Genomic DNA, 11,838 nt, shown 5'->3' with positions numbered 1-11,838 from the left:
ATGAGCATAACTGAGATTTTTAGCGTTTTTATTGTAAAACTTTGAACTTTGATTCTTTTGGATGAGACAAAAAGGTTTCATTGTGAACAGTGACCTATATATTTTAAATGAATTACAAAACAAAATAAACATCCCACAAACTTATGTTCTTTTTGGTAAATAAAATTTAAACATTACACATTTACAAATCTACAACCATTCATTTAAAAAGTGCTGTTTGCAAACTAACAAAGTACCATTTTAAAATCCTAGTGAGAATATTATAATATCCAGAAATACCCTCTCTTTGAAATTAAAATCTTACATACAGAAATTGTTCCTTTCTTTCTTTGGGGTAGAAATTATTTCATTAATTTGTCTGTGGAAACTGAAGAAATCTTTTTTTTTTTTATAACTGTACCGAGAGCAAACTAATGGCAATGGGCAGTATTTAACAGTCACTGAGAAACAATTCCATCTCTAACAGCATCTCATTGTTCCATCCCGAATAGCATTTTTTCCCTCTGCTGTTATGGTGGAACCAAGAGAAAAGCATGGTATATATATTGCACTGAAATGTAGAACACTTATATAAAGTTAATGGAAAGAAGCACTATGTAGTACATAGAAGGAAAGTTTTCAATATTTTACAATTTTTAAAATTGAAAATATATCCCAGAAGTACTAGAAAAAATATCCATCCTAGCAGTATTGGAAAACATAATCAAAATGCTTTTTTAATAAAGAACAGTGAGGGTTAAAAATTATTTCAATACTGGATTGTATGATGCTTAAAAACTTCACCTCAGGACCTACATTCACCACGCTGTATCTGAATGAGAAAATTTTCTCATTCATCTAAAAATGTATCAGTTTCTCAGATACCATTTTATATTTCACAAATGATCTGGAAAAAGGGGTAAACAGTGAGCTGGTAAAGTTTGCAGATGACACAAAATTACTCAAGATAGTTAAATCCAAAGGTGGCTGTGAGGAGTTACAAAGGATCTCACAGCCAGGAGCAACTGGGCAACAAAACGGCAGATGAAATTCAATATTGATAATTGCAAAGTAATGCACATTGGAAAACAGAAACCCAACTAGACATATAAAATGATGGGGTCTAAATTAGCTGTTGCCATTCAGGAAAGAGATCTTGGGAGTAATTATAGATCATTCTCTAAAAACATCTGTTCAATGTGCAGCAGTCAAAAAAGCTAACAAATGTTAGGAACCATTAGGAAAGGATAGATAAGATGATAAAAAAATATCATAATGCCACTATATAAATCCATGGTACACCCTCACCTTGAATACTGCTTGCAGTTCTGGTCACCCCAACTCAAAGAGATACATTAGAAATTGAAAAGGTACAGGGAAGGGCAAAAAAAATGATTAAGGGCATGGAACATCTTCCATAAGAGGAGAGATTAGAAAGACTGGGGGTAGGTCTACACTAGAAGCACTATATTGGTGCATCTGCACTCATGCGGCTCTGCCTCTGTAGTGCATCTGGCGAAGGCGCTGTATGCCAAAAGGAAAGTGCTCTCCTGTTAGCATAATTACTCCACCTCTGCGAGAGGTAGCAGCTAAGTTTGTGGGAGAGTGTCTTTCACACCCCTGAGCTATGTAAGTTAGATCGACTTAAGCAGTAATATAGACCTGCCCTGGGACGGTTCAGCTTGGGGGAAAAAAGCGACGACTAAGGGGGGATCTGATAGTCTGTAAAATCATGAATGGTGTAGAAAAAAAATAAGGAAGTGTTATTCGCCCCTTCACATAACACAAGAATGAGGGGCCTCCCAATGAAATTAATAAGCAGCAAGTTTAAAACAAACAAAAGGAATTACTTCTTTACACAACGCACAGTCTACCTGTAGAACTTGTTGCCAATGGATGTTGTGATGGCCAAAATTATAACTGGGCTAAAAAAAAGACTTAGATAAGTAAGTGGAGGATAGGTCCATCAATGGCTATTAGCTAAGATGGTCAGAGATGCAACAGCATGCGCTGGGTGTCCCTAAGTCTCTGACTTCCAGAAGCTAGGCCGGGATGACAGGGGATGGATCACTTGATAATTGCCCTGTTCCGTTCATTCCCCTTGAAGCATCTGGCATTGGCCACTGTTGGAAGATAGACCATTGGTTAGCTAGACCATTGGTCTAACCCAGCATAGCCGTTCTTATATTATGTTTCTACAGTTGACTGACTTGCAATAGATTTTGTGAAAGGAGTATTTAAAAGTATATAATTATTTTATTTGATAAATAAAAACTACATGATATATTAATGTAAAGCAAGCACAACTAAACATCAGCAACCTTTTAGAAATGCAGTCTCAAGCGGGCAAGGACACCTAAAATTGCTTGCCTGAAATAGATATATACAATATTTTTATGGTACATTATGTGCTTCAATATAATACTGAAAGGACTTTTCATACCTGCATAAGCTGGCAAACTTGTTTGGTCTTCTATAATTAGGGTGGTGGAAAGTACTCATAAGCAAGCTGGGCTAAAGGATTGGGCCATGTATTAGATATTGATATTCTTGTGCTAGCACAAGTGCATAGTTGCAATGTAATGCACTATAAAACAAGACTTAGGCTATATCTACATTGATGGCGGCAAATTCACCACTGTCAGATCGATTTTTCTGGTTCGACTGAGTGGCAGTGAAGACACGCTCAATCGATACAGAAGTCGATTTAATAAAACCACCTCCCCAAAAAGTACAGAGCTGCATCAACGAGCACGCTTTTCCCGTCGGCGCAGCGCAGCGGGGACAGCACGCTAAACAGAAGTTATGAAGTCGATGGGACTTACGCAAGCCACTCTGCGTAGCTCCCATTAACTGCTGCCGAACTTCACCAGCAGCGTAGACAGGCCTGAGTTTGGAGTTCAGACTCAGATACTTGGTGCCAGTACAGGATAACTGCTCAATCTAAAACATGAAGCCTGCTTCATAGCTTTCCAAGGACCTCAACAACACCAATGACAGCTCTGGAGAAACAGCTTGTCCTCCTTCATGGCTATTAGGTACTATAAAAATGGTGACTATCAAGTAGTGGTAACTGTAGTATGAAATAGGATTTTAAAAAGTGGTGTAACACTCCATTATACACAGCACAAATATGTAGGTAGTTATTTACATACATGGCATATTGTAGGTAACTTTTACTTGGTAAATACAATATAGCTACAGCAGAGCATGCATGCATGTTACTAGGTACTTACAATGAGTAAGTTCAAAAGTAATGACCATTTATTCTGCACGCTGGTTTTGAAGACTGAGTTGAGCATGTTGGCAGAGTATTTATCATGTATTGTAACTGATGATTAATATGGTAGCACATCAGTGAGGAATACTGTACAGAAAATGTGGGCACTACAAAATAAAGCATCACAATTGTTAAAATAATTAAGCATGTGAAAACTGGTGGTAAATGTAACATTGCTATCTCTACCTCAAAAAAAAAAAAAAATAGCTACCCAATTAGCAGCATTCTAAAGAGGTATTATTCAATGAAAGTTGTATCCAAAACAGACTATACATGGATCATGATGGATCTTGCACGTAGCAGTAAGAGTAAACTGCAGCTCTTGAGATTTTAAAACCTTCTGCTTACGGCAGCATCCCCTTACTGTTTTGTAGAGATATTGGTAGGTGGTGAGTTATGCAACAATTTTTTTTTTTTTTTTTTTTACAGAGCCAAAGTCAGTGTTGCCTTTGAAATAAAAGATCAGATATTCCAAATGCACATTATTACATACAGCATATCCCAACTGATTACATTCCCTATATATTTCATGTAGCATATTTGCCATATCCATTTTCTTATTATTTTTTTTTTTTTTTTAAAAAGCATAACTTTTGACCAACATGAACTAGGTGCCATGTTTAGGATATTTACAAACACACCTATATGTCTATATGCAGGACTATACACTATACATTTTATCTAGGAATATGTTTGAAAGCTATTTGCCATACACCTTGTAATGTATATCCATAGATATATTAAATTAGTGAATGCCAACAGCTAAAAAGCATTGGATCTCATTAAAGTAAATTACAGAATCCTTCAATGTACTACAGAATTTTGTGGGGGACTTCTACAGACATGAAGATACTATTCAGAGTCAACAGTGTTAATAACCATAGTTTTACACAAGTTTGCCATACTTTTCATCTGATTGCAGTGGTAATACATATTTCTGTGTGTGCAAGAGAAATACTGACCCCAGAACGTTACTTAGGACAGTGCTGAAATTTATAGACCACTTCAATAACAAATGACTTTTTCAAAACCTAACTGGACCAGTTACTATAAATAGCAGAAAAAAAATGAGCACTGTATTGCTTATGCAATAAGTTCATTTAAAATTCAGTAATTTAAAAAATTAAAAAAATATCAACTTACTATAAACAATTTAAAATATGTATAATACAACTTTGTATGCTCTTCATAACATTTTGACTATTCCATGTAAACAGATTTGCAGAATTGACTTCACTCATGCTAGGTTCAGTGCATCATTTTTGTCCGCCTCTCCCAAGTTTTCTTTAAGGGACCGTAAAATGTTGTCCCTTGTCAGAGAATTGATTTAGCTTCAGTCCCCTACTCCACAAAATGACTTGCAGAGAGAAGCAAGGAGGGGAATGTAGTATTTGGCCCATTCTTTGTTCCTTGTCCATTTTTGTAACTGCACATAGGCCCAATTTTTTCCAGCCTTCTGACACTGTACATTTGTAAGTATCTTTTCACACACTGAAATCTGAGATGTTCTTTGTGACTGAAGTGTTACTTTACACATGTATACAATTCATATGCGTATATATATATATATATATATATATATATATATATTTTTAGATATGGTTCTCCAAAAATCTTTCGGCATTCCATTACTCCTGTACTTGGAGGTCTATCGCAGTTGTGAGTACTCTTGACCTGATTAGCTGTGAGACGATCATAGGCCATTTTGTACTCTCTATCAAAAGCATCTGCAGAAATAAAAGAAAATCTATGTATTGTACCATACTTATACAAATGCCAAGAATATAGTTGTGTCTATTGTCATGAAACAGCTGATGAATCCTTGTAACAGTACTTATTTTATATACATATATTGAAGACACATACCAGAAAGCATATAAGCAGTTTCCATGAACATTGCACACGTTCAAATATACCAAGATAGATATTTTCTCCGTGAAAGCTGAAATAATGGTTTGTATAAACAATTAATCTACTTTTACCTGAACACAGTTTATAGCTTACCTATATCAATATTTTCTCTTCCTAGAGCAACAAGCGAAAGAAATAATATTTCTCTATAGAGGCTCCTGAAAATGTAAAAGTAATGTCATTAAAATTACATTACGAAAGATGGTACCATATGATAGTTGACATATTTGAAATAGATACTTCAGCCAATTCAAAATCATGCCAAAACCTAAGTAAATATACAGCACTTATTTTAGACACACTGTTGGGGGAAAAAATGTCACCTTCAAAATCATTATTTGTTGAGCCTCTATAATGTGTTTGGTGCTCAAACATGGATAATGATATAGTCCCTTTACCTAGGAGTTTATGGGCTAAGGGCTTGATCCAAATACCAATGAAGTCAGTGGAGACTGGATCAGGCCTTAAATGGATCATGCACATATGGTACAGACACAGGATATACAAGTGATGAAAGATATTAGATATGGTAGAAATATTTTTTGTCAAAAACTTCTTTATGAAGAAAAGTGTTTTTTTGAGAGAATTCAAGATTTTCCACAGAAACATTTTGATTCTCTAGAAATATTGACATTTTCCCCCTAAATAAAAAAATCTCATTTCTTCCCCCGCCCCGTCTCTCACTTTACATTTTTCTCCTTTTTCCACTGGAGAAGTGAAGGAAAAAAGTTTCAGAGGTGAAAGTAAGAACCATTTTCTCTCCTTTCTTGAGACGCTTCTCCCCATACACTTTAGCAGTACCAAAAAGGAGAGGAAAAATAAATAAATAAAGGGGGAGGGGGAATAAAAAAAGCGAGAAAAAACCCGCCCCAAAATTTTGTCAAGAAAAAATAAATCAAGTTCTTGGAAAATTTGGAATGAAATGAAAAAAATTAAAGGCTTTTAAAAAAAGTTTTTGCAATAATAATTTAAAAAAAAACATCAACCATATCTATTAGATATGCTTGAGAGAACATTGCCAAATAGCTTGAAAGGTTGTACACCTATGAACATATTATTCATACTGCGATACCATGCTTATTGCACAAGCTTGCTTCAATTTGATACATGAGTATTCTTACCTCTGTCTTTTAATCTGTGGCCATTTGTTCAATCGCTCTAAGATTTGACTCATTGGTCCATAGACATCATTCATCTTAATACTTTTCACCATGCTTCTCAAGAGCTCCTGGTTAAAAGAGTCATCATCTTTTTGCAATAAGTGGACCACTGGGTACTTTTGGGCTGCCAAAGAACAGAAACATCATAAGAAAGAAATATGCTTTTTGTACAGTGGTATGGTATGAGAAAATCAAAAACAACTAAAGGCTACAAAAATGTGGATACGTTCAATAAGTTATCAAAAAATAATAATAGTAAAGAAACAAGCGTCAAGTCAGAACAGCATCAGGGTAAAGAAAAAGAACAGGAATTCAAGAGACAAGCAAAAAGAAACCGTCATAAATGGGCCTACTGCCCATTTGCTGATCTGATAGTAGCAATCAAGTATTTAGTTAAAAAAAAATTCTAAAATAAGAAAAGAAGCTAAATGGATGGATTTATTGAAATGTCTCGTATAAACTACTGTATAAGTTCTGTGGATCACCAAGCACAATCCTATTATTCCTCTCTCCCCCATAAAGAAAACACTGACATGACCACGGAAATGGTGGCCTACGATTTGAAACATATACTGGAAAGCAAAACTAGTTGAAGCAGTATGCTGGAAGCTAAAATCTATTGTAAAACACACGATAAATAAAGTCACAAAAAAGTTAGCAATAGCAACACCAAACATAACACTCACTCTCAAACAAAAGAGTGCGATTTTGACCTGAAAGACAAAGAAAGTGGTTTGATCAAAAATCAGTTGTATATCTATATAGGATAACTAAAAAGGAAAAAAATATCTCATTTTGAAAATATGTTCTTCAGTTGCTGAATATCAAAGTTACTTCAGCTGTTAAATAAACAACTTACTTTGTGCATTCCACAAAATATATAACGGCTGTCCTGGATCCTGATGCAACTTCATGTTGTCCCATAGCATCTGAATGAGAACATATTTACTGTCCTCTGACATACAGTTTCGTGGAATCTGAATAGGAAGATTAATACATAAGCCTTTGAATACAGATATAGTTTGACATGGTTATAACAGCTGATTTTCACAGTTTAAATGATATACATCAGACCAGTAGATTAGAGGATAACAACTTTAACCTAAACCACTGCAAACTGGGTTGTTCATAGGGAAACCATTGTTTCCCATTATAATTTGGATACTGGTGATTCTGATAACCATGAAAGTCCAGAGCTTTGCAACAAGGCCTAAAGCATTTCTTCTCCTCCTCAACCTTCCACAATCAACACCTTCACACCGTCTATTCCATTCAGCTCCTTTTTTTCTCCCAAGAAACAATAAAGTCAAAAATTTGAGTGGTAAAATTCCATGTTATTGAAATAGCACATCAAACTTCAGTGAGGCACTACATCAGTAGTGTACTATGCCCAACACAGGCACCATTGGGTCTAAGTTCAAGAGTTAGGTATGGAAATATAGCTCCAATTGGTCCAGTGTAACAATTATAAATGGAGCTATAACAATTTACACTAGCCGAGGACTGGGCCCAGTTATTTGTAAACACTAGCACAAGAGTTATTTCCACATTAGGACTGTATAATCAGATTAATCATTGAAAGACAAACATTCAAGTAATCATAATTCAATACTGGCCTATCTTTTTCCATACCTTTGAGTTTTTATTACAGTGCTCAGAAGAAAGTATTAGTCCTGGCAAGTTACTGGGCAAGTCCAGGCGCCTGAAATACCACACCAGATTCCAGAACACGATAGGGTGATGGTCTACAAAATCTGCCACTGTTATCACATGATCCCCTTCATTTTCAAGCAAGCTCTCAAGTTCTTTCCATACCACTAGAGGACTTAGGTAAGGAACAGTGATGGGCTCAGGACTACATAAATGCCAGTCTAATCCCAAAGAACCCTATTGGAAAAAAGGAAGAGAAGAACTTAAATGAAATGTAGCTGTCTTTATAAATGCTAACGGTCCCCTTCCAGGAATACCAAAGTTTACAAACAAATTAATTTTACTTCAAATTAAAATCATGAGATCTATTTCTGCTTGTAACTTGGGGAGGTGATTTCAGCTGATTTTCATACTATTCTGCTTGCTGAAGTCTACTGCATATTTAAAACACTGTTTAAATTAGAAACAAACCATTACATACTGTTGTTCCTTGCAAAGTGGTGGGCAGACTGCCAGTAGGAACAATATGGCTGAGCTTCCGGCTTCCTTTCTCATCCTCTTCCAGTGGACCATAAGTACTGACACTTCTTGCTACAGTGTAACTTGGACATTCTGACCCAGTGATATTTTGTCTTCTTCCTGAAGGGATTTGGATACTTCTGGCACACAAGTTGTCTTGCTGTTTAGGTTTGCTGGAAAACATATGGTTAAAAACAATACTAGCTTTCACATTTTTATTTTAGTGGTGTTCATACATACTGGGTGTTAAAAAGGCAAAGATATAAAACAAAAACCTAACTAGCCCACTACTCATTGGCTCTAAACCCTCATTACGACTGAGAACCCCAGGCCGCAAAGTGGCACCACAAACTCTGCCCAACCAACCACACTGCCCATGCCACAGGGAAGAGACTCTCTTCTTGCACGATTGATGGATACCGGCCCCAGTCAGGAAAGAACAGCTACTTACCTTGTAACTGTTGTTCTTCAAGATGTGTTGCTCATTTCCATTCCCAATTTAGACATGTGCACATGCCACATGCACCAGGCTGGAAACTTTTTCCCCTAGTGGTACCTGTAGGCGCTGACTCTAGTGCCCCCTGCAGCAGCGTGCACATGTGCCTGCATATAGGCGCTGCTGGCTCCCCCTCTCTCTCAGTTCCTTCTTGCTGGAACTCTGACTGAGAGGAAGGAGGGTGGGTGTGGAATGGACATGAGCAACACATCTCGAAGAACAACAGTTACGAGGTAAGTAACCATTCTTTCTTCTTTAAGTGCTTGCTCATGTCCATTCCCAATTTCGGTGTCTCCGGTGGCGGACAGGAGTTCATGGACGTGACACCTGAAGCACCGCTCTACTGAAGCCAGCATTTTCCTGAGTTTGCTGTGTCAAGGCACAGTGGGACGCGAAGGTATGTACCGATGACCCGGTAGCTGCCCTGCAGATGTCCAGTATGAGGACATGCGCTTGGAAGGCTGCAGATGATGCCTGCACTCTCACTGAGTGTGCTGTCAAGGACACCGGAAGCGCGACTCCAGCCTGGTCATAACAGGCTTGGATGCAGGCCACGATCTACTTCGAAATACGCTGTGAAGAAATCGGCAGACCCTTCATCCCTTCATTCAGTCTGCAACTGCCACGAAGAGCTGCGTAAAACGGCGAAAGGGTTTGGTTCTGTTGAAGGGCCCTTCTCACATCAAGAGAACGCAGGCTGTGCAGTTTGGGGCAAAAGACAGGTAGGAGAATCTCCTAATTAAGGTGAAAATGGGAGACCACCTTAGGCAAAAAGGTCAGGTGCAGGCATAGTTGGACCTTTTCCTTATAAAATAATGGGTAGGGTGGCTCTGTTGTTAATGTCCTGATCTCCGAAACTCGCCTGGTGGACGTAATAGCCACCAGGAAGGTGACCTTCCAGGACAGGAATGTAAGGGGGCACGAAACCATGGGTTCAAAGGGTGCCCCAGTGAGTCTGGAGAAGACCAAGTTAAAATCCCACTGAGGAGGAGGGTCTCTTATTGGCGGGAAAAGCCTTTCTAATCTCTTAAGAAACCTAGTTGTCATTTTGTGTGAAAAAACAGTTCTACCTTCCACCAAGGGGTGGAAAGCAGATATGGCCACTACATGAACCTTGATTGATGAGAAGGCCAATTCCCCTTATTTCAAGTGGCGCAGATACTCCAAAATCGTTGGGATCGACACCTCCACCGGGGAAACACCACACTTGGTTGTCCAGCAGGTGAAATGCTTTCACTTGGTCCTATAGGCTGATCTGGTAGATGGCTTTCAGCTCTCCAAGAGCATGCGTTGGACCTGGGTTGAGCAGGATTGCTCCTCCTGACTTAGCCACAGAGCATCCATGCTGTCAGATGTAGGGAGGTCAGCTCCAGCTGGAGCAGGCAACCTTGATCCTAGGACAAGAGGTCTGGTCACAGCGAGAGGGTCTATTGCCTGGGTCCCACCAGCTCTAGAAGCATCCCGAACCAATGCTGTTGGGGCCATGCTGGTGCTAAGAGGATGACCCACACCTTGTCTCTCTCTCCTTTCAGGAGGACTTTGTGGATCAAAGGTATTGGCGGGAAGGCATACAAGAGGTTCCCCAACCAGGAAAGGAGAAAGGTGTCTGTGACGGAGCCTGCAATGACTGAGTCCCTGATGGAAACAGAAATGATGGCACTTCCTGTTGGCCCTGGTGGCAAAGAGGTCCACTTGGGGATTACCCCACTCTTGGAAGATACAGGTCATTACCTCTGGATGGAGGGACCACTCGTGGGGAGAGCAGAAGGACCTGATGAGACAGTCCGCCAAAGAGTTGTTGACTCCTGGGAGATGTACTGCTATTGGGTGACTATTGTGAGTGACTCAAAAGTCCCAGAAACTCACGACCTCCTTGCACAGGGCTGGGGACCGGGCCGCACCCTGTCTATTGATATAGTATACAGAAGCCGTACTGTCTGTGAGAATCTGCACCACTTTGGTGATAAGATGTGGCAGGAAGACTATACAGGCTAGACGAATTTGCCCTGAGTTCCCTGATATTGATGTGTAGCCTCAGTTCCCCTGAGTCTTTAGGGAACTCAAGTGAGTTCCCCATCCCAGGTCAGAGGCATTGGAAATCTGTTACTGATGGCTGGGGTGCTTCAAAGGGCATTCCTGAGAGCACCCAACGCAGATCCGTCCACCACACCAGGAAGGTAAGTATTTCCGGAGAAACTGTAAGTATCCTATCCAGGTTGTGCCTGACTGGAGAATACACCGGGACCATCTGGAGGGGTCTGAGGTACAGTCTGGCATGGGGAACCACATAGGTGCAGGCCGCCATGTGGCACAAGAGGCTGAGGCAGACCCTCACTGCCACGAAGGGGTGGTATGAAATGTGAGTATAATATCTGTCATTGCCAGGAATCTTTCCTCTGAAAGGAATGGTCTAGCCTTGGATGAGTCCAGCATCACCCTGATGAATTCTATCCTCTGCATAGGGACTAATGTTGATTTTTGCTCATTTATTAGGAGACCAAGCACCTGGCAAATGTTTCGGGTAATTGTGATGCTGGCCTGAACCTGAGACCCTGACCTGCCCATGATGAGCCAATCATCCAGGTAAGGGAACATCCACACTCCTCTCCTTCGGAGGTATGCCACCACTACCTACATGCACTTGGTGAAGACCCTTGGTGCAGCTGAGAGGCCAAAAGGGAGCATCGCAAACTGGTAAGGGCGGTCTCCTACCATAAACCGTAGAAATCTCTTGTGACCAGGGAAGATTGTGAAAGTAGGCATCCTTGAAATTGAGAGCGGCGTGCCAGTCACCCGGATCCAGAGAGGAAATGATGGTGGCTAGAAAATGCATACGAAACTTT

General features: G+C 39.6%; 1 protein-coding gene across 2 annotated transcripts in view; it reads right to left on the bottom strand.

Moving 5' to 3' along the window:
* Positions 1-11: 11 nt before the first annotated feature.
* DENND4A (DENN domain containing 4A) overlaps positions 12-11,838 on the bottom strand; it is a 101,145-nt gene continuing 89,318 nt past the window's right edge. Inside the window, exons 26-32 of one of the 2 annotated variants that reach the window (XR_010921273.1) lie at positions 8,462-8,672; positions 7,963-8,217; positions 7,190-7,307; positions 6,292-6,454; positions 5,264-5,328; positions 4,403-4,986; positions 12-3,366 (exon numbers count right to left, since the gene is read on the bottom strand). Coding sequence is in view for 1 of the 2 variants with exons in the window: in XM_067555547.1 (XP_067411648.1) it covers positions 4,784-4,986; positions 5,264-5,328; positions 6,292-6,454; positions 7,190-7,307; positions 7,963-8,217; positions 8,462-8,672 (1,015 nt within the window). In the remaining variant the exon portion in view is untranslated. Of the gene's footprint in view, positions 4,987-5,263; positions 5,329-6,291; positions 6,455-7,189; positions 7,308-7,962; positions 8,218-8,461; positions 8,673-11,838 lie in introns of both variants that reach the window. The other variant, XM_067555547.1, reaches the window with a different exon arrangement.

The sequence above is a fragment of the Emydura macquarii genome, unplaced genomic scaffold (genome assembly GCF_026122565.2).
Source record: "Emydura macquarii macquarii isolate MOO-44397 ecotype Brisbane River unplaced genomic scaffold, CSIRO-AGI_Emac_v2 contig_1644, whole genome shotgun sequence".
NCBI classification, from domain to species: domain Eukaryota; kingdom Metazoa; phylum Chordata; order Testudines; family Chelidae; genus Emydura; species Emydura macquarii.
Note: the sequence above shows the minus strand (reverse complement) of the source record. Positions and strands in the feature narration are given on the sequence as shown.